The sequence below is a fragment of the Carassius carassius genome, chromosome 35, assembly GCF_963082965.1.
Source record: "Carassius carassius chromosome 35, fCarCar2.1, whole genome shotgun sequence".
Lineage (NCBI taxonomy): Eukaryota > Metazoa > Chordata > Actinopteri > Cypriniformes > Cyprinidae > Carassius > Carassius carassius.
In genome coordinates this window covers 1,698,916-1,726,118 of record NC_081789.1, presented here as the reverse complement: position 1 = coordinate 1,726,118, position 27,203 = coordinate 1,698,916, and the positions used below count along the sequence as shown (strand labels likewise).

The following is a 27,203-nucleotide window of genomic DNA, read 5'->3' as shown; positions in this document are numbered from 1 at the left end:
ATAGGTCCTAAAGTATTGTGTTGATATGAAGGAATTTTCACAGGCGTTTTACCCTCATTAGGAATTGCACATTACATTGGGTTTTAGAGTTAAAGGAAATATCCATTAACTTAACGAGTAATGTCCAGGCAAAATATTACCAATAATGCTCTATACAGGACTATTATTGGAAGTCAGACTTTAAATGAGACAAGATGAAGCGTTCACCTTCCTTTTTGAAGTCACAAGTAAAAAAAACAAAAAAAAAGGCCAAAAGAGACAAAGACATACAAATTTAAATCCCTCTTTTCCAAATGATTTGAAATCCAAGCGATATTTCTCGAGATCAGGAGAGAAATAACTTGAAATGAATTGCACATTAACAGATGATCCGAGCCCATTTGTGTGGGAGGCGGCGAAAGAAGAAGAGATGAAGAATTTTAATAATCTGCTGGAACGAACCACAATTGATGCTCCAACACAACAGCACAGGCCTCCAGGGGCCAGAGAAATGATCTCCACCAAAACACCACCTCAGTGAGGAAACACCAAATCAGGAATCATTCTGTTCTCTGCCTGAATTCATTCTTTATATCCGAGTTCAGAGAATGATATTGTCTTATAGATAGTGCTATGAGTAAGCTGACCAAGTCCATCATGAAAGACAAAGTTTGAATTTAAAGTCTGTCATTATTTACTCACCCTTGTGTTTTTTCAAACCCATATGACTTCTGTCGTCAAAAACGAAAGAGAATGGGAGAAATATGTTTTTCTATACAATGAAAGCAAATGGAGGATTTATTTTAATGTGTACAAGAATTGAAAAATATATTCAATTAATTGATTAAAACAAATTAAAATGAATAATAAAGAAATTTTCTGAACATTAAGTGTACTTTATTCAAATAGTGTTTTAGAAGTTTGATATTACTATACAAGATCTTATATTATAATATTTTCTTATCTTCAAGTACAGTTTTTTTTTTTAAATGTACTTAAGATTTATACTACAAGTGCACACACGTATATTTCTTTTTCACAAGAGCACGATGTCACTGACATCAAAACTTACACGATGCATGTTTACATGCCACATTTGAACATATATGTGAATGAGATCTGAGAACTCAGGTGGACAGAAATTTACTTAGTCGTTTTGTGATGCTTTTTAATATTTCAAGTTTGACAGGATCATCACTGTATGAAATAAACATAATTTAAACCATCTCGTTTTGTGTTCCTCAGAAGATACACAGGTTTGGAAAGACAAGAGGGTGAGTGAATGATGACAGAAGTTTCAGTTTTGATCACTATTCCTTCCAGTGCCAATGATAAAACAGAAGCCCTAGAAATAAATCAGAGCGCATCTGCATATGTGTTTTGTGCGAGACAGAGTGAGATGAGAAGCCCAAGCTTTAGATGTATACTGCAATCAAGCATGCATTTCTCTCCCAGAGTCAACAGATGTGTCCCATTCAAAGTGGCACATCACATTACGCACACAAATGTTATGGCTGCCCAAGATTCATGATCGCTGCTCTCTCTCTCGAGTGCGTGAAGCGGCTTTAGCTGCTGGTTGATTGGATGTTGATCATACTGTGGTGAACCCTGGGCTGTCACTGAGCAGAGGCGACAGGAGAGCATCTCTGGAGTGCACTGAGAGGTCAGGCCAGCTCTTCCTCCTCTACAGCTTTACTGAGGAAGACTGAGGAGTCCATGAGGAAACAGTAATTCAGTCTACATCGCTAACTATGCATATGAGGCACCGGAGAAACACAATCACATCAGTAACATCAGACATACGAGAGAAACACAAGTCTCAGACACAAGTGGTAAGAGTGATTTGACTGTGGAAAACATCAGATGAAATAGAAATAATATGATATATAATGTACAGAATTTGTGTAATATTGCAATAACTTAAATTTATATACCACCTGACCTCCTTTTTTCATGAAAAGGTCGAATTATCTGATATTTAAGATATTTCTTGAGCTTGACACATAGTCATGAGAATCAGCAGTTGTTCTCACTATGAAATCATTTCCTTTTTTTCTGCTTGTTTCTGCTTTTTGGCTGGACCACATGACTTTGATTTGGTGTTTAAAAATGGTTCAATAATTCATTAGCTGTCACGGATGAAAGAAAATATTTCATGAGTTGATGTGAACATGAGTTGACGACAAGGTACATGTTTGGCTGAGCTAGTTCTTCACTTGTACAGTATTATAAACGTGACACAATATTTACAGTCTTATTTGTTGCTTGCATACATTCAGGAGAAAGAAGAACAACGGATCCCTCTAGAAGAACAGTGAGACACCAATATTCCCCCAGAGCGCTGATAGATGGAGTCTGCCACAGGCTGCGGCGATGATGACATTGTGTGTGTGTGTGTGTGTGTGTGCCGGGCTCATCAAAACAAAGACAAACAAATTGACGTAATCATGAAGTTGCCGGCAGGGTGTCATTTGTGTTGCAGAAGCAAATGGGAATAGTTGGAGTGATGAGAGCCCACCTCCTCATCCATTCTCCGCCTGCTCCACACACACACACACACACACACACACACACACTACATATGTGTGTGATTCATTTCTATAGCTACACCGGTAGGGCTTTTATGCCATGATACTCTGGTTTTCCCAGCACCACAACACTGGGAAGACAAGAACAATCTCATAAAGGGATAATCTTGTTACATAATAGACAGCAGACTGGGTTTATTAAAGACTTCCTTGCCCATTCCCTTAATAAAAAATAAAAAAACAACAACAACTTTTAGTGTAAAATAGCTGATTTACGCACAGTGTTGATCACACACAAACATAATTCTATACTAATGCACAAAGAACTGTAAAACATGGCTTATAAACGTGTGGAATTATTTTAGCAATGCAGTGAATTGCGTGAACTATTCAGTCCATGATTCGGACCGGTAAATCTGTGACTGATTTAGGATGATTTGCTAATTTGCTCAACTGATTCATTAACAAGTGCAGCAGTATAACAGTATTATTTATTTATTTATTTATTTATTTATTTATATTTTTTCACACTCTTTCACACCCTCTTATAGGTAGTTTAAACGTTTAAATATTTAATCAATATTTAAATTATGGGGAAAAAAATGTGTGTGTGTGTGTGTGTGTGTGTGTGTGTGTGTGTGTGTGTGTGTGTGTGTGTGTGTGTGTGTGTGTGTGTGTGTGTGAATTCATTGTAATCCATGGACTCACTATTTTATAAGTCAGAAGAAGCCATGCATTACAGTGATTTTACCATGGTTAAGGTGATTAGGTTTAATGTGGTGTCTAACAAAAACCTTTAGCCAATGTAAAATCACGGTAACATGTGCCCGTTTGTGTCTTTCTACATCTTTGTACTATACCACTTTTGCTCACTCATACCAAAGTATTCTTCTTACAACAGCACACAGAGGGGGTTTCAGATGTAAAGTATGCGTTAATTCAGTCTATTCTTTCTCCTGGCACTTTCCCAGCCCGGGTTATGACGGATCTGCCCTCCTATCACCATAAAAAGCCAGATCTCTCTCCCAGAGGCTGCAGGAATGTAGCTGTGACTGGGGTTCGGCTAATAGCGTCCTGAGGGGCTCTCCCAGCCCTCCATTAACCATTAACTAGTGACGGTGTGATGGGGAACATGTTACAACATGTCTACGAGAACAAGACAGAGCCGCCGGCCTCCTCACAGAAGCTGAGAACCGCCTGAGATAAGGACACGGGACAGATACAGAGCACGAGTAAACAAAGCTAATCACCGCGCATTGCTACATCTGCCACTAGCAGATATGAGTTCATTCATGACTGTTACGTTTCAAACTCCTGTCATCTTATCTGGGAATGAAGGGTGTCTAATTGCTTCTGTAGAGTAGGAGGAAATTGTCCCGCATATTTTTTTAAATATATATATTTTAATGGCCAAAAATATGTTTATATATATATATATATATAATTTTTTAAGTGCATTTACAGTTTTTTTATTCTTTTTTTAATTGCTTGCACACATTTTCAAAACATTGCCTCTTTTTTTTTTTTGAAAACTTAACACACAAATCAAGAATTGTGCAATTGACACAAGAATTGCACACACAAAATGCAAAATGCCTCACATCTCTTGCAAAATGAAGCACTATATAACAAACACATTTCAAAGGCAAACATTTGCAACACCTTTGCCATGATATTGATTCCTGTTAGATTTGTGCGTGTGTTGCATAGAGAATTGTGTGTTGTGTTCTGCAAAAAGTTTTTATTTTATTTTATTTTTTTATTGAAAACGGAGTCAAAGGCCGAGAATCAGTGTAAGGTTTTGCAGATTTGGTGTGTGCTTCTGCTGTTTGAGTGTCAGCTTTCAGAAACTGTGTGGCAATATTTTTCAGCGTATATCTAAAATACACTTTGGAAAGATTGATTGATTGATTGATTGATTTACCCGCCAGATATATAGATTTTATATCATACATGGAACTTAATGAAACTCTAGTGCTGAACACATTTTCTTTTCTTCTTTTTCTGTCTTGTAATGAACATCTTATGTTGCCAATGAAAAAGAGTGAAAAAAAAGTTGTCTGAAATTAAATGGAATTAGCTTCTTCATCTTCTCCCCAGATTCCTTTCCCAAGTTTAGCCTATGTAATAAATATAGATCATATCTGTTTGATTTGGCTCTACGTCCATCGAGCTGAAGATCACACTGCTGCACTTTATTGTGCTATTGAAAGAAAGACGTGTCATTTAAAATGTGTTTGTGGAAAGTCATTATTGCTCTGTGGCATTTAAACTGAGTGAGAGATGGTGTTATTGTGCAGCTCTCAGGAGAATCCAGTAAGAAAACAGTATATGGAAACAGACTCTTAATAAAGAGAGCGGATCAAATGAAGGAGTCTTGGCATGCAATCATACACACTCTTGATTGGAGTGTGTGTGTGTGTGAGAGAGTGTGTGTGTGTGTGTGTGTGTGTGTGTGTGTGTGTGAGAGAGAGTGTGTGTGTGTGAGAGAGTGTGTGTGTGTGTGTGTGTGTGTGTGAGAGAGAGTGTGTGTGTGTGTGTGTGTGTGTGTGTGTGTGCACGTGCACATGCCTGTATCCATGTTAGTGAATATTTATTCATTTATTTACAGAGCAATAATGACTTTCCACAAACACATTTTAAATGACACGTCTTTCTTTCAATAGCACAATAAAGTGCAGCAGTGTGATCTTCAGCTCGATGGATGTAGAGCCAAATCAAACAGATATGATCTATATTTATTACATAGGCTAAACTTGGGAAAGGAATCTGGGGAGAAGATGAAGAAGCTAATTCCATTTAATTTCAGACAACTTTTTTTTCACTCTTTTTCATTGGCAACATAAGATGTTCATTACAAGACAGAAAAAGAAGAAAAGAAAATGTGTTCAGCACTAGAGTTTCATTAAGTTCCATGTATGATATAAAATCTATATATCTGGCTGGTAAATCAATCAATCAATCAATTAAATTTAATTAAATTTTCATTTGGCAGCTCATTTGGTGTTATAATGTTTGATGCTTGTTTGTTTTTGTTTAAAAAAAAAGATATATGTACAGTATATTGCTATGTATAAACATAATATGATTAGTGGTGTGTGTTTTGAGATGACATTTTTGCCATTTTTGGAAATCTTTATTATGAATTGTGATAATTGTGAAATAACGACATAGAGCAAACACCTTTTGTGTATTATAATAATGTCAAAATGCAAATAAATGCATTTTACAGTCAACTAGCAAGAAAGTCAATATTTTTTGAGAATGACCCACAAACGACTTCTATTGTTGATGTAACATGTGCAGATGTTAGAAAGTATCTGGCCCGAGTCCGACAACTAAACATAAAGAAAGACACTCACCCCTCAGCTCTTTAGCATCCCTCGACCTCCACCTCTCCTCTTTATCTGCTTCTTTCAGCAGTGTGAGAGCTCAGCGTCAGTCTACACACAAACCCTGTCAAACACACACTTACATACACATTCTTATCCTATCTGAGCTGTAACATACATGAACTTGAGTTATTGTAATGAAAAACAGGTCATAAAGAGGTTTGGGAAAGCGGTTTTTCTTTATTTTTGCGAATCGTGACAGTAGTGGTTTAGAAATGATAGGTCTTAATGGTGTTTAGTCTGCTTTTTGGAATATGTTAGCTGGTTTGTTGTTGGTTTATGGCAGTCTGTTAGCTTGAAACCATGTCTACGAGTTTTAATTCCAGCTAATCAACCTGTTGGCCCAGTGTTGACCCAGTTTGTTTCCTGCAGGGAGTTCTGAGTGAATTCAGTTTCCAGAGGCTTCGCATGCACTATTTTCCACTTATTTTGTATATGAAATCTGCCAGTCTGACAGAGGCGTGTTTCCAGCAGCTCTGGGTGATTTTCATCATATACAGTAATTATGACAGCACATAGTAATTCGCTGTAAGCTGTAACAGCGCAACCGTGAACAGGACTCGAAAGGAGGAAAACTTCACTGCAAACTGTCGGGTGAGAGACTTTCACACTCAATTAGCGAATGCTATCTATCTTTCAAAACACATTCATGGTTGTGCAGTGGATCTAGTGTTTGTGTTTGCAAACGCTTTCGTCTGTCAGGCAAACATCAGTTTGTGTAAAGAATACAAGGTAAAATATAGCAGAGAATATTGTAAAGGAAAACTAGTTGGGCTGCCCCAAAAAATTGGGAAAAATATATATTAATTATGTTCTAAATATATCTTGTAAACAAAGAAGCTTGATTAAATATTGCTTATTAAAATATTTGATAAATATTTGTTTAATTTCAACTTTTATATATATATATATATATATATATATATATATATATATATATATATATATATATATATATATATATATATATTGCTGATTTACATGTGCATGTATTTTCTTGGATTAAAATATATATGATTTTTTTCTTTTCTTTTTAAAGAGAGAAAATAAAATAAAAGTTTAAATTGAAAAAAAAAATGCCAAAATTTTATCAAATATATTTTAATTTTATCTGTCAACATCATTTGTTTATTCTGTGACTTTACAGCTTTTTTAGTATATCTGGTTAATCATTTAGCAGAACGACACAGTCAACAAAATGTGTTTAATTTTAGATTTAAGGTATTTGAGTTAAAACAGGTTGAAAAATAAAAACATAATTTTGGTTGTTCAAATGTTTCCATCCCTACATTGCTGGACAATTCCCATCTTTCAAACACATTCCAAAAACAATTAAATAATGTTTCAGTGGGTTTTCATGCTGATAGCATGTAAGAAAACTGTAGGATAGCCAGACATTTTACTGGGAAGTGATTTAAAGACAGTAAAAGCACAAATATTATTCATTCTGTCAGTCTTTAAATTTTTTTAATAGACGCGAATAATGCTGGATTCCTCATCTCAGATACATCTTTGTTCATTTCACACTAAAGGCATAATGGTTGTAGGCTGCATTATGCCAGTGGAGTTACATCTGAAACAAATTATGCATTTATAGCTTGGCTGAAAATCTCATGACCTTTCGACTTCAATTCCAGGGAAGACAGTGTCTTGAAGGTCTCGTCTCTCCCACTGGTTCTCCGCACCGTTGGGCAGGAGATAAGCGAGGCCTGGTCCCTGGAAGGCTGACAATAACAAAAGCCCTCTGTCAGTCAGGTCCCAGACTGGCCCGTGGTGGTGTCAGACTGAAATGTCCAGCAGATAAACTGACCGAATAAATGCAGCATCCCAACAGCTTCTTTCTCATCCGCTCCCAGAATCGTTCAGAGCCGGGCGACTGCGAGGGAAATGTTTGCGTCCAGCTGACATTTGGGTTTCCACTGTTTCATTTCAGTGTCAGCATCCCAAGTGTCATTTTTAATTGTGCCAAACATCCACCGTTTCTCAAAGCCAAAGACTTTTGTCCATTTGATCTCAATTTCAGTTGTTATTGTGCAGAAATCGTCTGTCAGAGTGTGTCCAAAGCACTGTCCGAATGATTAGCAGGCAATTTAGCTTATGAAAGCAAAGTGGGACTTTTCTAAAACAAAGGATACAGTATGGCATTTCTATCAAAACACTGTTCTCTGACATCCATCTTAAGAAAACAAACTTGCACGGCTATGCTCGCCCTTAGTAATGTGCTCGAGTTTCATTTACAGTATGTTCCAGTAACATGAAAACAATTTGTAAAATTCTGCTTCTGTGCTGTTGTAAACATCCTTTAGCCGTCTCATAATAAAATAGCAGTTAGAAAAATTACAGACATGTTTCGTGAGCAAAAAATCAGCATATCGAAATGATTTCTAAAGGATCATGGAGTCATGATGCTGAAAATTCAGCATTAATCGCAGCAATAAATTAAATTTCACTATACATTCACATAGACAGCAGTTATTTTAAAACGTAATAATATTTCACAATTTTACTGTATTTTTACTGTACCAAATAAATGCTTCCATGTTTAGCATAAAATACGATTTTTTAATAATTGTGTGTTGGAAAACATGGATTTAGAAAAGCTATTTATTCATGATTTTTTAGGAGAATTTATGATATATTCACATAGTAAAACAGTTATTTTAAATTGTAATGATTTCTCAAAGTAATTACAGTTTTTACTGTATTTTTGAACAAATACATACATCCTTGGTGACGATTTTATTAACCGTTTGAACAATAAGATATATATACAAGTTGTACTGTAAATTGTTTTCTGGGGTGGGGGGGGGTTATTAGTGCTTGAGTATGAACAATATTGCCTTCGCAAACACTCACAATTATAATATTAGTGACCATAAACAAGCTTATTCACCTAATATTTTATTGTATTAAATATTAATACAGATTTAGCCATTATTAATTCAAAATGAATAATGTAATTTAAATATCTTGGAGTTCAAGGATGAAAATGTAGTATGGTCACATATGTATGTCCTCGTGAAATGCAACAAGCTCACATCAGCGAGAGCAGCCTTCAGTTTATCCATAATGGAGGTCAGCACATCCATCACACTCATCCACTGCTCATCAGACATATGTAAGACATACATTACTGTGCCATGTGTCACTGTCGAGGGCCGTGCGATAAGTAATCAATAAAAGCCATGTTCGGTGGGTCATTCGATGACCGGAGTACAAACGATGATGAGAAAGACAAATTAAGAGACCGTCACAGCTGCGTTTCTCTGAGATCTGCAAAACAGAGGGTCACATTTATCGTCATTTGTGTCTTGATGCGACGTGATGTCGATTCTGAGTATCTCTCACAGAAAAGATAATGTATCGGTCAACAAGGCCACTGTCTCAGAGATCCCTACAAAGTCAACACTACACACATGCTTTAGTGGAACGCAGGTCTAGACAGATAACACAGACAGAGACATATCACTGAATCAGAGAATGATGGGCTAAACAAAGGGGGTCCGAAAGGGTCAGCTACATCACTGTGTCAATCACTGGAGACATGAAGCGATCTATGACTTTCCCAGTCCCACTGCAAACATCGCTCACTCCGTTAAGATGAACAAAACAGCCAGACACCTCTTTGAACATTCGAACGATTAACCTTTTATCGTATTCTCGCTCTTAAAGAGCTCTGAGATTGATAGCAATCAAGTCACTGCAGGTTGCAAAGTCACTGTAGTTTTGTAAATGCTCGATGCTTCACTGTGTGGACTTCCACCGTTAGTTGAGTGACAAGAGTGTCCTTAATATAGAAGAGGAAACAATTCTTTAAAAACATAGGAATGTTTATATTCACACTGGTTTTGTACGGATTTTTTAGATAATAACTGAAAATGTCATGTCATGTAAGCTTCAAGTAAAAAGTAATATTATAGTACACACCCTGCACCTTGAAAACATCCTGAATACATTATTTAAAAAAATAAAAAATAGATAAATAAATAAATCAAGTAAGTAAATAAAAAAGTAAATAACGTACCATTCCAAAAAAGTAAAAAATAAAATAAAATAAGAAAGTCCTGAAACAGTTTCCACAAAAATATTGAGCAGCACAGCTGTGTTCAACATTGATAATAATCAGAAATGTTTCTCGAGCAGTAAATCATCATATTATTCTGATTTCTGAAGATCATGTGACACTGAAGACTGGAGGAATGATGCTGAAAATACAGCTGTGAATCACAGAAATAAATTACACTTTAACACAGATTCACACAGAAAACAGTTATTTTACATTAGAATAATATTTAACATTTTCCACAGTATTTCTGATCAAATAAATGCAGCCTAGAAACTACAAGATACTTCTTTCAAACCCATTAAAAATCTCAACTTAACTGTTGAACAGTGGTGTATTTTTCGAAGTAAGTTTGACTTTTTTTTACCAATAAACATAAATTATTATTTCATGAATATCATTATGTTTGGAGAGTCACACCACATTACAGTCTGACCTTGACTTGTCATAAAAAATTTCTGATATTTTTAGAGACTTTGAAACACAGTCATGAGAGTAAACTGTATTCGAGAATTGAAGCGTTTTTTTTTTTTTCCTTCTTCATTCAGACTTGGATATTTTGGATTTTTTGACTTTCTAAACACCAAAAAAATACCAAAATTAATTTTAATTCAGAAATTAAAAACATTCCCATCAAATTCTGAATCGCACTGCTGCTCATTTGTCACATCGGCAACGATTACTGTCACTCAGTCAGGACTCCTCAAAATTTCAACTCTAATTAAAAATAAATATTTCTGGTCGTCGCTGCCAATCGCTGTCATTGTGAATGCTTCTTTAGGCCCCGTTCCAAATGACTCGTCAGCCCTAACAGCTTGACGCAATGACACAGAGCCTGCTGGCTAGTGCTCTTGTGTTGCGTAAAAGGGCACACTGTAGATGTAAAGGAGCTTTGTGAGCACCCCTCTGAACCATAAAATTACAAATGGGACGTCCTACTGTCTTGTTCTTATAGGACAAGACAGGCAAGTGTGCCATTTGGGACAGAGCCTTAGACACAGTGTCTGAGCTATTATAATGTAAGCCTATACTGTTGGAAGCCAAGCTGATAGTCTCAATGCCAAGAAGTGCTTTGACAGGAGCACGCCAAGACCTTGTACCAATTTCTCAGAGCATATGGCTTCCCTTTGAAGACAGCGACGTGGCTTCTCCTTATCCACTCGGGCTTTTGTAAAACACCCTCACTTGTCACATGTCTCATAATTGGGCGTAAAATGTGACGAGGGGACGGCAGAAGGAGCTGTGGCGTTTGTACAGGGTCCAGAGTGTGTCTGAATCAGTCAAACAGACCATGGACAGAAAGAGCTGAGAAATGAGCCGGAGGGACTTCACTATGTAAATCGAGCGACCTTTAGCCCTAATCAGACTTATTCCACCCACCTCTCTTTTTCTCTCCGTCTTTTATTTTTGCTCACTCATTTGAGGCATCTCTAACTCTCTCTCTCTCATTCTTCTCAACCTTAGTTGACTCTTTTTTTTAAAGACACCCTTATTAGTATTGCAAAGTCATCCGTGCGGGAAGTCAAGCGAGGCTGAGAAATAATAGACAGATGGCTGAAACATATTCAAACCTCAACCGCTCTGAGATTCTGCTGCGACGTCCAATCTGCGCCGGCCTTAAGACAACAAACGGACGGAGGCAGATAGAAGCGCCGGCTCTCTGAGGCTTTCTGATAACCTGTGTTTGTGTGTGCAGCAGTGACAGGAGGGTCTGCCCATCTTTATTTGTCTATATGGGTGTCTTATTTGTCAGGGCGTTTTTATTTCCTCACCGTCCACTGTGATGGGAACTGTAGACACACTGGCAGAGATGCTGTTTGATGAACAGCTTATTGTGTGTGTGTTTTTAGGGATGTCAGTTTAAAAGCTTCAGGTCATCCTGCTCACGCTCGTGTTTGGTTCAAATATGGCACGTTTGAACACCAAAATTATTTGAGTATCAGGTATTATTGACATCAGAATTGGTTAGATGCGTCTTGATACACCGTTTAATATAAAGACAACAATCAACAATCTGGAGTCAATACTGTATATGTTTTGTTTTAAGAAATTAATACTCTTATTTAATTAGGATGTATTAAATTGGTCAAAATCGACAGGAAAGACTTTTATAATGTTACAAATTATTTCAGTTTCAAATAAATGTTCTGCTTTTGAACTTTCTATTTATGAAAAGGAAAAAGCATCACAGTTTACACAGAAATATTGAGCAGCACAACTGTGTTCAACACTGATAATAATCTTCTAGAGCAGTAAATCATCATATTTTCATAATTTCTGAAGATCATGTGACACTGAAGACTGGAGGAATGATGCTGAAAATACAGCGGAGCATCACAGAAATAAATTACACTTTAGAATATTATTTCAAATTGTAATAATAAAATACTGAATAAATAATTCAAATAATAAAATTCTAAATAAATGATATTTGAATATATGAAATATGAATGTTAATTATGAAATTATAAAATAAATTTTAATACATTATTAAAATACATCATAATACATTACTTATATTAAAAATATAAGTTTATATAAATTATTTATATATATTTAAAATGGTAAAATAAGATGGAGTATATTATTTCAAATGTATGTATGAAATTAAGTTTAAAACCAACTTTATATTATGTCAATTAAAATTTTGTAATCATTGTTGTCTCTTTCTTTCTTTCTTTCTTTCTTTCTCTCTCTCTCTCTCTCTCTCTCTCTCTCACACACACACACACACACACACAGAAACCCATGATTAAATCAAGCTATCTTTCCCATCTCATGTAAGTGATCTCATACTAAAACAGTGGCTGAGTCACATGACCCTTTGACACAAGCCTGACAGGAAGAGATCAAACATTAGGCCGATACCTTCGACCCCCCCCACCACACACACACACACACACAAACACACACACAAGAGTAACAGTTTGTGCCCCGGCTCGTCTTTACACACCCGTGGTGAAGGGGGTCTTGTGTTCTCATATTCCAGCCTCTAATCTCTCCTGTATCTGTTAATCTTCACTATCTGAGCTGTGCTTCTGTTTTAGGGGCTATCCTGTGCTCGATGCTGGAGACTGTTGTCTCTGTTTCGGCTGTGAGCTGGTCTCCAGCAGACCCCCGTCTCACCGTCCCGTAAGATGTGATCAGCAGGGGGTCCTATAGCATCACCACCTGTTGAGATAATTATTGACCAAACACATGCTGACCTGAGACAATGGGAGCTGTGCATGCTTTCATTAGTCTCTTGTGATCTTTGGACTGGACTCATTGAGTCCTAAAATCACTCAGGTCTGCATAAACCTGCTCTGGGTCTCATTACTCAATATCTGTAAACTTAAAGATATTGTCTTGGCCTTGGCTTTTGGTTCCACCACCACAGTCTATTTCAGGCAAGCTAAAGATCATAATTACTTCAACAACAGGTTGAGAATTGGCAAGAATTGTATGGCTCTTCACAACAAACTGTTCTCGTTAATTGAAATAAATGCTAAATTTAATATTATTAATTTGTATATTTTATTAAAATATTTTTTAATATTTTTATTTATTTATAAAAGCAATAAAATACTGCATTATGTTTAAACACCAGTTATTTTAATGTCAAATATGACTTGTATCAGATATGGTTATTATTATTATTATTATTATTATTATTATTATTATTATTATTATTATTATTATTATTATTATTATTATTATTTTTTTTTTTCCTTTCACTTTAAAAAAAAGGGAAGTCGTGGCCTAATGGTTAGAGAGTCGGACTCCCAATCGAAAGGTTGTGAGTTCGAGTCCCGGGCCGGCAGGAATTGTGGGTGGGGGGAGTGCATGTACAGTTCTCTCTCCACCCTCAATACCACGACTTAGGTGCCCTTGAGCAAGGCATCGAACCCCCAACTGCTCCCCGGGCGCCGCAGCATAAATGATGCCCACTGCTCCGGGTGTGTGCTCACAGTGTGTGTGTGTGTGTTCACTGCTCTGTGTGTGTGCATTTCGGATGGGTTAAATGCAGAGCACAAATTCTGAGTATGGGTCACCATACTTGGCTGAATGTCGCTTCACTTTCACTTATTATTATTATTATTATTATTATATTCTTTTTGTGATTTTACACACACACACACACACACACACATATATAATTTATATGTAAAATATAATTAAGAAATGCATATGAATTCACATTATAATATATGATATATAATAGTTAATTATTTACAGTATCTATATACATATATATTTAAAGGTCTAAAGATACACCTCTTCCACAAACACTTATCACAGTCCTTAAACACTAAACTGTTTAATTTACTCTGAGCAAATGTAAGATTTTGTAGTGCAGCACTTTTCAAGTTAATGTTGTCTCATTTGTTGCTTTGGATAAAGGCATCTGCATGAATGGATGTCATATATTCCAGGACAAGTCTGGCTCTTCACGGGTCTAGTATTGGTCTGGGTCTCGTTGGGTTTATTCTGATATGAAGCTAAAAATACTTTGTTTCATAGTGAAGGAGATAAGTTGAGTTTCTCTGTTTCCAAATATCATACCCATTTCTTTCTCACTTGAAGAAAGATCAAAAGGGGATGCATCTCATTTGCAGCCCGACTCTGTCTCCGCCACGAGGGAAACGTTCAAATGCCGATGCTCACAAAAGTGATGCTTGACACTCTTGAGTCGGACGGATTTGCAACAAAAACCCAGCCATCCCCTCAATCTGAGCAGAAACTGCTTCGTCTCAGCACAAATTCACAGACAGAACATTTCTCTCTGAGTCTTATGTCAGGTGCAGCTCTCGCGTTCCCATATTTATGAAGTTCCTTTTGAGTTTTAGCTCTTGCATATTGATGCGCGACTGGAATATTTCATCCCGTCTGCCTCTTTTCACATGCAGAAAATGTCGACGAGTATGCTGAAATGTGGTGCAATGAAAGCAGTCTCAGTTTCTTGTGAGGTTTTGACTTGCTGTGTCTGCAATCCAATTAAAGCAAGGGTGAAGCTTCTGCAGTGTAATCCTGGGATGGATCCTTTGAGCGCTGATCATTCCTTTCAGGATGAATCATTTGATTAGGCATCAAAGTTTGCATGATGCCGACAACATCCATGACAAATTCGGGTCATTTGAGTCAGTATTTGAGAAGCATTACTGCAGTGAATATTTTCTCTGCTTTTCTCTCAGGATGCCCTGATTTTGTGAGCACCGCTCTTCATCTTGAACTGCCGGGGTCCCAGTGGATCAATAGACTCTGGAAGTGTTTTTTTTTTTTTTTCTTCTTGTTTCTAATCAAGGGATTCTCAGTAGACTTTGCATCTACGCTAAGAGCAAAAAGCTGAAAGGATGAAAGGGAACGGCAGCCACTGTGTGGATTTTACTGATAGCTCTGATGCAGCACTGGGCCTTAAATAGCTCTTGGAAGTTTGTGATATTAAATGAGTTTTGGGGATGTTTGCCTTACTCGGATCACACAGACACGCACATATAAACAAACCTTTCACCGAAATGTAATTAGAATCAAATGAAATGCACAGGACTGAAGGAAATGATTCTTGTTTCATTGAGACATGTCACAATTTAAGCTGTAGCCAGTACAAAATCATTACAATTTTAAGATTCCCCCAATTCAAATCTCATTCGTACATTTTCATACAACCTGCTTACACCCCAGCAACATGAATATTTAGGGGTGACATTACAGGTCATGCGTTTTTCCTAAAAACCATGCATTTTGGGACGTTTTTATACAATCACCACACTGTAAAATAGTTATGTTTCCAACGAAATCATGTTGGCCATAAACTGCATATACACTGTATGATGGAATGTCTTTAATATGAAATATCCAAGTATAAAATTAGTGTTAAAAACTTTTTACTTAAACTGCATTGCATGGTTTTTGTATGTGGTTTCATTTGTTCCTACATTTTTTTGTACATTTAGAAGAATCTTTAGTACGAAAGATATTGATGAATCAAATTGTTCATGTAACATTTCATTCACAGATTCTCAAAAGACTGATTGGCATTGCCAAATGTGGGTTTTTGTGTCATTAAACAACAAGAATCAGCTTTGAAAGCCACAAGGCAATTTTTTTAACAGAATTTCATCATAATTTTGAGCAAGCCAAAGGCGATCACATAGGGTTGTACTGTAGGTCTGTGTGTGTGTGTGTTCTGAGGCAAATAATCACCTACAGCTGGCAAAGGTGTGAATTATGTAACTAAATTTTGACTGGTATTTTAGATGCATAATTACTTTAACAACATGTGCAGATATAAAAATGGCCTTTGGTGCAAAATTTACAAGTGAAAAAGTCAAACATAACCTCAATATGATATCTGAAGCATTTGCCCTTCCCACGGTAACAGTTTCTGCAGAATGCTATAGTTATTGGATCAGCTTCAAACTGTGTAAAAAGCATTTAGAACAATTACCGTTACCACTGTTTGATTGGAGCAAGAGTGACTGTGGTGTTTTTTAATTTTATGAAAGATTATGAAAAGTTATTAAAATTGTAACATTTCTGAATACACAGAGGTCATGCATGCAGATCCAGTTCATGCCAGTGCCGTCTGCCAGTCACTTACATTAGCTTTTATGGTGGCGTTTCATCCCAGAACATTAGAGACTTCATGCGGTAAATGCTATTTTATTAGCAATAGCAGTCCAAAACCTCAAAAATAAACAAACCCAGTCTTTCATGTGGCTTCAGCTTTGGCAGAAACGATATGAGAATCGGCACACCCTCTCATTTAGAGGCAAGTCTAAAATTATCATGACTTATTAAGAGGCTGAAATTAGAAAATTGACAAGGTTTCCAATTGGGTGGCCGTTTTATGGTAATGCCAACTTTTCCAATGTATATCACCACACTTTCAATTAATATGCAAAATGCTATATTAATACTATAATAATCAAATGAATGGCTGTTTTTGCCTTTCGAGTGGTTGAAAATGAAAGAAAAGATGCATTAACGAAACCCAAATGCACTCAAACGGAATGTGTGCCTTTGTTCACTGCTAATTATTCCTCAGGAATGTATGAAAGATAATTCAGGACAGGAAGGAACAAATTTGTTAAATGGACTCTCCATTGTTCCCGCAAAACCACCATCCTTTAAGATATGGCAGCCGTAGACTCTGTGAAATTACTCAATCTCATTGTTATAGAGCCTTATTACCCCCTAGAGACTAGAGTCTAGTCAAATACAATTTTATAGAAAGGCTGCCTCGCTCTCCTTCCTTCTGTGCCATCCGCAGAAGTGGCAGGGATTCCTAATAGTGATTGGTCATAAACTGATGAGGTGCTTTGGTTTAAGAAACAGATCGTTGCTGAAGCCTGAGTGTGGAATGCTTAAATTGAAGTGCACTCCCAAATTTTATCAGAAAATGGACTAAATGGACATAGTGTGTGTTTTCCCACTTAAATGCATGTTGTGTTTCTGCAAGGAACGCATTCAATATGACCCTGACTGACATAATCACAAAGAAAGCTGATTTGTTTATAACATCTGAGTTCCCTTCAGTGGCACGTGATTAGCATATGCTGAGCAATGCATTTACACTTCCTTTCTGTAAGAACAACAATAGGTCAGTGAACTGGACAAATGTGGTCACATGTGATCTTTATAATGGGTAACCAGTGAGGTCAACACTTATGCCAAACATCAATGATAACCAAATTCTTTTAGGTGTGCTGCATGCAGCATATATGAGACAGTGTGATAGTGTAGTCTACTACGGTTTGATATTAATATTTATTGATGAATAACATGCATTCTTTTAATGGAAAATTTTCAAATCACTGTTATCTCATAACTACAACTTTTGTATCTCATAATTATGACGTTGCATCTTAAAATTTGGCTTTAACCAATATTTTCAACTTTTTTCTATATCTTTTACTGTTTTTTAACACATAATTTCACATTTTAAGCTCATAATTATGATTTAGTATCTTAACATGATGACTTTTAACCACATTTTACTTTTGTGTCAGTTTTTAATTTCATTATTTTTACTGATTTTCTTTCTAACCCATGATTTCATTTTTATACTGCAATAATATATATATTTTGTATATCTTAAAATGACTTTTTAACCCATAATTTTAACTTTGTATGTCATAATTTTGACTTAATATCTTAAAGATGTCTTTTTGACCTATAATTTATCTCATAATTATGAATAAGCATTCTGAAATTGTATCCTTGACTGATAATTTCAACTTTTCTTCTTGTAATTCTGAATAAATATATTCAAATTTTCTAATCCATAATTTCTACTTTTCATCTAATAAAAATACTTTTTTAACATCTTTAAATTTTGGCTTTTTAGCCCATAATTTTGACTTTTATCTCATAATTATGACTTAGTCATTATCTCATTAACTTAACTTTTTATGTTCTTATTATGATTTACAAAAAAGCATTTTTCATAATACGTTAGAAATTGGCTTCTATAGTAGACTACTGTACAAGATACAGTTGCAGTAAGTATGCTAGCATTGCTTCTCAAACATAGCCTTGTCATGTTGAAGGTCTTGACTTATAAATATTAATTAGAATACGTGACTGGACACTCCAGAACGGTTACCAAGCAACGTCAGCGTGACCTAGTTAATATTCAGAAGCTAAGCCCTTCCCCACAGTAGTGCATCGCTGTGGTCTGTTAGCAGCGGAGACAAAGCTGAGCGGCTTGAGCCTCGGTCCAGCAGCACGGGGTCCATCTGAGAGCTGAAGCCCACTTATGTGTTAAATGTGGTGGTCGGGGGCCGTGAGGAAGGCATGTGTCTCTAGAGGTCTCATATGAGAACACTGACACCGGAGTGCAAAGAAATCGCGCAACAAAGCACCACATATTCCTCCTGATTTTTTTCCAGCGTTTGAAAACTTCTCATTGAGCTTATAGACTTGGCTAGTGGAAAATATAAAATCAGATTCAATGAATTAACATTGGATGCATTTCAATAGGATGCAATTTAATAGACTCGGAAAGGAGAAGTTTAAATTGACTTACCAGTCACATAAAGTTTGTAGTTAACAAAAAAAAGAAAAAATAAATAAATACAAAAAGCTTGCAGTTGATCAAAGTAACTTTCATGTCCCTGAGGAGAACACTGCATGGTGAATGGCGTCAGGCAATTTTATGCTCTGATTCCGTGGTATATTGCTGCCAGTATCATCATATCCTCATCATATATCAGTTTATGATGATAAAACAACCAGCAAAATATAGACAGAAAACTTTGAAAACCAACTACAACCCACAGAGCAACTTCTAGTGCCACATGTGAACGCCTGTTTCCAAGTAGGCTGGAAATATCTAAATGCTGTATGTTTTTTTATTTATGATCATAAGTCTTTACAGGTGTCCCACTTCACATCTGAAGCCAAAGTGAGATGATGGTTAAAACGAACCTTCACAAGCAAGTAACCTTAATTCAGTTTGTCAACAATATAAACCTTTTTGTCCTCCAATGATCATTGTAAAAGCACCATAGAAGCATTTGTAGGGTGGGTCTTCCATCATGTGCTCTCTCAGAATCACAAAGAACCCTGTGACATTATTATGAATGACTGTTAAATTTGATTATCTCCTGATAAGGGCAATCTGTCATAAAACCTCTTTGTCCCACTTTAATTGATGGTTCACCTTTGCTAATGGTTCAGATAGGCAATATCACCCGAAACAAAATGCATTTTTAGTATAAACTCCAGGCTTTGTTGAGAACAAGTTGTGATATGATCTGCAAAAAAAAAAAAAAAAAAAGTGATTTGGGATTGTTTTGCAAGAAACGTCCATTCATTGTAGTAGGCTACTATAGTGGATAGTGTGGATGGTGTAGGCGGCTCGCCGGGGCAGTCTCGCGGAACAAAGGCAACCTCTCTGAGATTCCTCAAGAATGAAGCGCGCTTTCTTCCTTCTCTCCGGACCCGTCCCTTGTTATCGAGCTCTCTGAATGACTGCGCGTCTGACTCTATGGGCTCCGTCTGCTCTCTGTGATTCCTCGCGGTGGCTGGTTGCTGTACAGAGCCGAATGAAGGATACAAGTGGAGCTGGAAAGGACTGACTGTATTTGGAGTGGGAGACACGATCGGATCCGAAGCTGATGTTTATGAGGACCGTAGCGCAGCAGAGCATAACGGGCTGGGCTATCGTACTGTAGGCTACAGGCCACGGGACGTTAACGGATTTGACAGCTTGTAGGCAAGTGCTGATTGTTTGTCTAAGCAGAAAGGATTCGGTTGAAGTGACAAAATGAGGACACCGTTGTGCACGAAAGCGAAGTCGATGCGACCATGCAACTTGTTTATCTGCTGCTGCGTAACGCGCAAGTCCCCTCGCTCAACGCTCCTGTTTATGGATGAAACGCGCGTTTTAACGCACCATGCAGCGTAAACGAGACGTGGTTGCAACATATTTCAGTGTGATAAACCCTTAAAAAAAAAACAGGTTGCCCCTATATGTATGGACATATTTCCATATTTGTATAATACATCCTCCTGTTGATCAGAATTGTGCAATATTGAACGAAGTTCTGGATTGCATTGTAACAACTTTAAGAATAATAATGCATGTAGCCTACTCATGCTGGTGGTCACTATAATGTTTCGTCTTTAATTTTGTGTTTGCATGCATGTGTACAAACAGGCTACTCAAAGACATGAAAATGCATACCAAAATAATATAGTTACGACAGAAGCGATTCAAATAAAAAGCTATATCGATTGAATAAAAAGCTGTGTTACACTTTTGCGCTTTATTTGTGTAAAATATATACAGCGGCTTTGTGCTCTTCTTATTTTGAGAACTAAAAGTTGCTGGTGTTATTCTATTGAATCTATTTATTTATTTTGATCAGCAAGTTCAGTCGTCGCTTGATGTAAAGGACAACAGAACCCGTGCCACACTTCCACGGCGCGCGAGGGCTGGACAGTGTCTCACAGAGGTCTCTGGGCTCTTATATACGAGAGGTTGGGCTCCGTATAGGTCGGGCTTTGCATATGTGTAATCAAACCAATGAGAAAGCCCTGCGCGTCTGGCACACGGCAGAGCAACACACTCTGGGAAGAAGGGAAGCGTAATTTAGGGGGTGTATCCCTTGTTTAAGACGCTGTTATGGCAAAGCCAATCGCCAGATGTTTGTGCTCCTCACTCAGATTTTGAGACGAAGCAGAACGCCGGGTTACTACGCGCAGGCTGATTCGCGTCTCCAAGCCACTTTTAGCCAAAGTCTATCTACACGCGATCTCTCGCTCTCACTTTACGCACAGGATTACGCACGTCTGCTCATCTATTTCGCGGAGCTGCAACGTCTTTTCTGTCATTCTTTAACAGGCTGAAGGAAATGGCCAAAGAGAGAGGAGCGCGGCTGGGAGAGCGCAGAGGAAACCAGAGCTGAATGGCAGGATGCAAGCGACCTGAAGACGCACAAAACCCCGCATTTCAGCAGCGCTCAGACCCTTTTACGCCTTCTTTTGGTTTCCTTCCCTGCGAACGAGAGGAATTACCCCAATACGACCATTGAAGGATTTTATTTTATTTTTCTTCTTAATTTTTCAAATTTGTATTATTTTCACACGCAGAACTCAAGGAATCGAGGATGCATTGTGGATTAGTGTTGATCCTCTTCACGGGAATCTTTCTCGTCGTCAGTGCTTTAACAAATGGTGAGTGTCAACTGAAATTCAGTGACCGGGATGTTTCATGACTTTTCTTAGGGATTAGATGGGGAAGCCTAAAAATGAGGGGTTGCGACTTTAGACCGGTCACCTGCTCTCACCTGTCGCCGGTTTCTGCCACCGGAAGCGCGGTCAGATCTTTTAACCGCTGCGATATTCAGTTGTTGTTTTGCGCTGTACAACAAACGCACCGATTGTGGTCAGATGTGTTCATATGGTAAATATATTTTACAATAACTTCAATTAATAGAATTAATGTTTAGCAAATGGCGAATATTTATAATATATATATATATATATATATATATATATATATATATATATATATATATATAATTTTACATTAATATTTTTTACATGTATTATAATGATAAATTATAAGCTTATTGTGTTCTTAATACATTAAACTAACCTTAATGTGCGTTCAAATATTTCAAAATATAATAAACTGTAAAAAAAAAAAATCGTAAATACTGTATTCATATTTTAATATAGATTAACTACGCATTAGTTGAGTATTATCATATGTTTATTAATAACGTGTTATTAAAAAATACAAATAAAAAAGTTATTATAAAGTGCTAGCTACCTAAAGTTTTCTGTTCGCCTAAAAAGTTTTGTGTTGCTGAATCTAATCTCGGATAAATTTGGGAGACTACATTTGAACATTATTTCAGATAATCTGACGCCTAACTGTAACATTAAGGGTCTACTATCATGAACTGCAATCATAAATAATATCTGTGTCCCATTAGTCGTGTTCGTGAATAAGTTTGGTTAAGTGTAGGTGTAATTATCTTTATAAACTTCGGGAAAAGTATTATTTACTAGGCCATGTTCGATGTTTTATCGTAATCAGACATGCAGTTTTCAGTTCTGTTTGCGCACTCGTCCGCGTGTTTTGTTAATTCACATAAAGTCACATAAAGGATATCATGTCTGTCCGGAATGAAGTCTAGAAGGCTTTAAGCGAGATTTCATGGGGTCACTTGCATGTGGTTTTGTCACTTCAGTGTTTATGAGCTCATGTGTAGATAATCATGTGTTTACTGTACAATTATGAATTTAAATAATGACTGAGCATAACAAATTCTTTGTTTTTAAGAGTGATTATAGGGTCATGATTCGCTCTCAACAAGATTAACCTCAACACAAAATCCTCTAACGATAAAGTCACAAAAAGGTCATTTACTTTTCTTTCTTTTTTTAATGCAATATACTTTACTAACCCTTATTTAAAACATCTAGTTTTGCTTGCCTGAGATATCTTGAGTTGTTTGGCATATATTTTATGCTGGCAGTTTTACATTGAAGCCCTTTCATATTTTCTGCCTGAATGTGTTGTTGTTTATTAAATAAAAAGTTGTTGTTTACATGTAAACATCTCCGTTAGACTGTGAGCCATGTGGTGCTCCTTGAGTTTGTTTGTTGATGGATATGATGAAATCCAGTGTTGGTCATCTGTAGAGTGTTTGAAAGAGCAAATAGATAAAATATGGGAGAGACACAGGTCATGCTTCCCTCCTACATAATGACATTAAATGTAGGCTAAAATATCAAGCTTTAATTTAGTGCTTAGAAATAGGTCAGAAAAAAACTAGAGGAGCTTTTCTCTGTTCTAGTAAATGCTTGGAGAGAAACGGCATAGTCATTCTTATGTCAAACTATACAGTAGTGGTATTGTATTAGGTGTTCAAAAATAAAACATTCAGTACAGTGTCACAATGAACATGGAATGCATTTGCACCATGGGAAACCATGTAAAACTGTTTTCATTTTCTCATCACTGGAAGTGCTCAGTGTATTCACTTTATTATATATATATATATATAGCTATAGCTGTGTATTGTTGGTTGGTGAACTCGGATTGAGCAGCTGGTTGATCAGAAGGATCTTCCTTAAAAACCCGCTTCAGGTAGTCCCATACTGGGGACAATCTTCCAAAACACAGCATAGTGTATATTGGTGACCAGATTTACTGCATGAATCAAAGTTTTATTTTCTTTTCTTTCAGACAAATGTGGGGACAATATCAGAATCACTAGCGCAAATTACCTCACTTCACCCGGTTACCCGGTGTCTTACTACCCGTCTCAGAAATGCACATGGGTGATTACAGCTCCAGGACCGAACCAGAGGATTTTGATCAACTTCAACCCACACTTTGACCTGGAAGACAGAGAGTGCAAGTAAGTGTTCAGTGTGCACTATTTGGTGTGGAGGTGCGCCACCTGCTGGTGCTGCTTGAGTGTGTGCAAGACATTCTTGGCTTCTTTTAGTGCTGATTTCATTTACAGTGGGTTTTCCAAAAGCATTTATTGTGTGTGTGTGTGTGTGTGTGTGTGTGTGTGTGTGTATGTGTGTGTGTGTGTGTGTGTGTGTGTGTGTGTGTGTGTGTGTGTGTGTGTGTGTGTGTAAATGTGTTAAGAATAACACAATGTAAGTCAACACTTGTATGTGTTGGAGTTTCCCCTACACATTGTGCTGGCAGATGCCAAAAGGTGAAACAATAAGGTATTGACAGCTATTTTTATTTATGTATTATTATTATTTTTACATCATTATTCAACAATTGACACATGGTTTGGTTGGTGCAGCTTGTTTCCACTGAGTCCAGTCCTCTCTTTCTCTCTCTCTCTCTCTCTCTCTCTCCTCTCTTTCTCTTTCTTGTTCCGTCTGTTTCCTTTGTTTGTGCTGGTGGGTCTGAGGTACTGTCAGAGTGTGGCTGACTCTGTTACAGTATCCCCTCCACCCAGATAGTCTTCCACCTGGAGTCCTTTGTGTTCGCTGAATGCCGCTTATTAATGACACCGTTTATCAGGATCTTTACCTTTTTATGTCTCTGTAAACCTACAGAGATTTACAGCCCCAGATGACCCCGCGCTGTCTGCTCATAGGGGGTCCGTCTCTTCTGAGAGTTCAGGTTTCGCTGCCCAGAAACGACCAGACCCCCCTCCAGTCACAGATACGCATACACTCACAAATCTCCAACCAGGGGATACTTAGAGTGAATGGAGTGTGGATAGACACATGGTGAGGACATAATGAGCCCTCCTAATGAAATTATCCAGCACTGGTTTGCCTGTGTTCGAACAAGCCAAGTTAAAGAATTGCATGTTTAGCTCCCGAGGCAGTCAGAGGATAGAAAAGAGTTTAACGTGAGCTCTTTAAAGTGTGCTGGGAACTGTTTGGGATTATGAAGTTGTTGGGAAAGCAATTGAGGATTTTCAAGTGCTTCTGACCTTTTGTAATTTTTGCACAAACTGGATACCAGCTTTTTTTTCTCATTAATCCAAATGCCTTTAAAATCTATGAAAATATATTAGCTTGCTCCACCCCAAAAACAACTTTTATTTTTGTGTTTATTTTTTGCCCATCCAACCACCTAATTAGCAATATAAGCGGAATGTAAATGTAAATTTTTGTCTTTGCAGACATTTTTTGCCTTCATCTGTAACTCTGAATGCTTTTTGTATAATTTGGTTTTGCATTATGCCTTTCCATGTGGTCATGGTTCATAAAATAGCAGTACAATTCAAGTGTAAGTGCTAACTTGAAGAAACACTCGTGCCCTCAGTAGTGTGTTTTTTGCTAAAACTCTGCTTCAGGGCTTTCTTCCCCTCCTTAAAATGTGCTGCGGTTGTACCCCCCATCCCCCGCCAATACAGCATATGCCATTCACTTGCATTAAATGGCACTATAATCTCCCCACTTCAATCTATCATTTTAAATTGCTGTGGAGAACAGCCATTTAAACAAATATAAAGTTGTTAAGTAATTTCGGTCGTGATTGGCCGAAAGTTATTGGCCACAGAGATTGAAGCCCCACCACCTCAATCACTAATTCAACTCAGAGACCAGATAGACATCTGTTTGGTGGATCTGGTTTCTGCAGATTAGGGGGTGTTTTCTTGACTACCAGATTCAGCTGGACACACATTAAGGGCCTCTTGCATAATGGAAACTGTTGATGGCCGAAATGGCTTCTTTATCAGATGGACTGCCGAACGAGGGAAGCTACAACGCATGCTTCAGTGCGCCGCTCGCAATCTAATTAGCAACAAATGGAATGCACATGCTCAGCATAGCATGTCCGTTATCAACAAAGCAAACAAGAAATGCTTCGTGTCCACTTGTGAAAAGAAACAGCTGCCAGATCAGAGTCAACACTGGGTGTTGCATGCATGTGATGATCTCTGGCATGTTTTGTTTGTGGCTGGAACAAATGGACAGATTAAGAGAGGATTTTTTTTATTTACTTTTGATTGTATATTTAGATAAATATGATTATTTTTATTTAAAAAATTATATATTTAAATACATTTATTTATTTTACAATTTGATCAAATAACTGGATTGCACATGAAAAAGGGATGACAGCATTGAAGGTTGTCACACTGGTGTATTTAATGTTATTAACGCAGATGGACTTCAATGAGGTCATAGTGTGTCTATGTGTGTGTGTGCGAACTGTGTTGTGTCAGAGGCCGTCCTCTCCTGAATACACATTCCTCTGACAGCACTATGAATCATTGATGTGCCCCAATCCGCTGACCAAACAAAAACTGGAAACATTTCCTCCCGATTGTTACATTCCTGTCTTGAAGCGGTGAGGGGATGCATTGGATGGAGGAATTGTTGAAACATGGCAAAGGACAGAGTGTAGCTTTGCTCTCAAAAGGGATAAGTTTTACTGATTGAAGCAATATTTTTTGTACCTAGTCATAGAATGCACAACAATGGCCAGTCTGTTTGGATTTGTGCATGTGTTTGCACTTGTGAATAGTCAAGATGGCATTCAGAGAATGCTTGCTTAATATTGGTCCCAATGGAGGCCACTAGAAGGCCCTTGGCTAACCCTAAGTGTGAAAGCACAGCTTTGCAGTGAGCAACCTTCAGCGCCGCCCTGCTGGGTCAGCCCACAAAGTGCCACATGTCCTGCGGAGAGAGCAACTACATCTTGGCTGTCCAAACAAACCACACATCCTGTATCTGTGTTGCTCAGAGACTGGGACAAAGCTGATTAGTCATGGAGACTCTAATCTAGTAGATGCCTTTGATTTAGTTATGGGTTTACTACTCAGTAGCTGCGCTACCATTCATTTGCTCGGATGCCCTGCTGTTGATTTGAAATAATGTTGTGGCTGACAAACCGAGGTGAGAAGAGAGAGGGTAAAACAGTAGATCTCACCAGTGTTTAAATATCAACACAGCCTCTGGGACTCTGGGATGGTCTTGATCCATTGTTTTCTTGGGCTCCATTGGAGCAGGGGCCCCGTGGGTCTACTCTCCCCCACTGAGAGCTTCCATAGCCAGGCTGGGAATGACCGTAACTCTCCCTGCTTCTTCCAGACACCTAACGCTGGCCCTCTCCACAACGAGTAAACACAGAGAGAGCCGTATGGCATGAACATTCATCAGCGGTTGTCACGGAAGGGAAAACCAAAGAAGTATGGAATGCAACGGACCTCCTTTCATCCTCAACGATGAGGGTTTTTAAAGGCAGGGAATGCTTTGACCTCTGGGCAGTGGAGGAGGCTTGGGCTGACAGAGATTGTTTTAAAT

The 27,203-nt window shown here is 37.6% G+C and overlaps 1 protein-coding gene across 6 annotated transcripts in view; it reads left to right on the top strand.

Moving 5' to 3' along the window:
- Positions 1–20,982: 20,982 nt before the first annotated feature.
- LOC132115860 (neuropilin-1a) overlaps positions 20,983–27,203 on the top strand; it is a 64,141-nt gene continuing 57,920 nt past the window's right edge. For 2 of the 6 annotated variants that reach the window (XM_059524246.1, XM_059524242.1), the window contains exons 1-2: positions 20,983–21,626; positions 23,653–23,827. In XM_059524246.1, coding sequence (XP_059380229.1) covers positions 21,560–21,626; positions 23,653–23,827 — 242 coding nt within the window. In that variant the 5' untranslated portion in view covers positions 20,983–21,559. The remainder of the gene's footprint in view (positions 21,627–23,652; positions 23,828–27,203) is intronic. The other 4 variants (XM_059524244.1, XM_059524241.1, XM_059524247.1 and 1 more) reach the window with 3 other exon arrangements.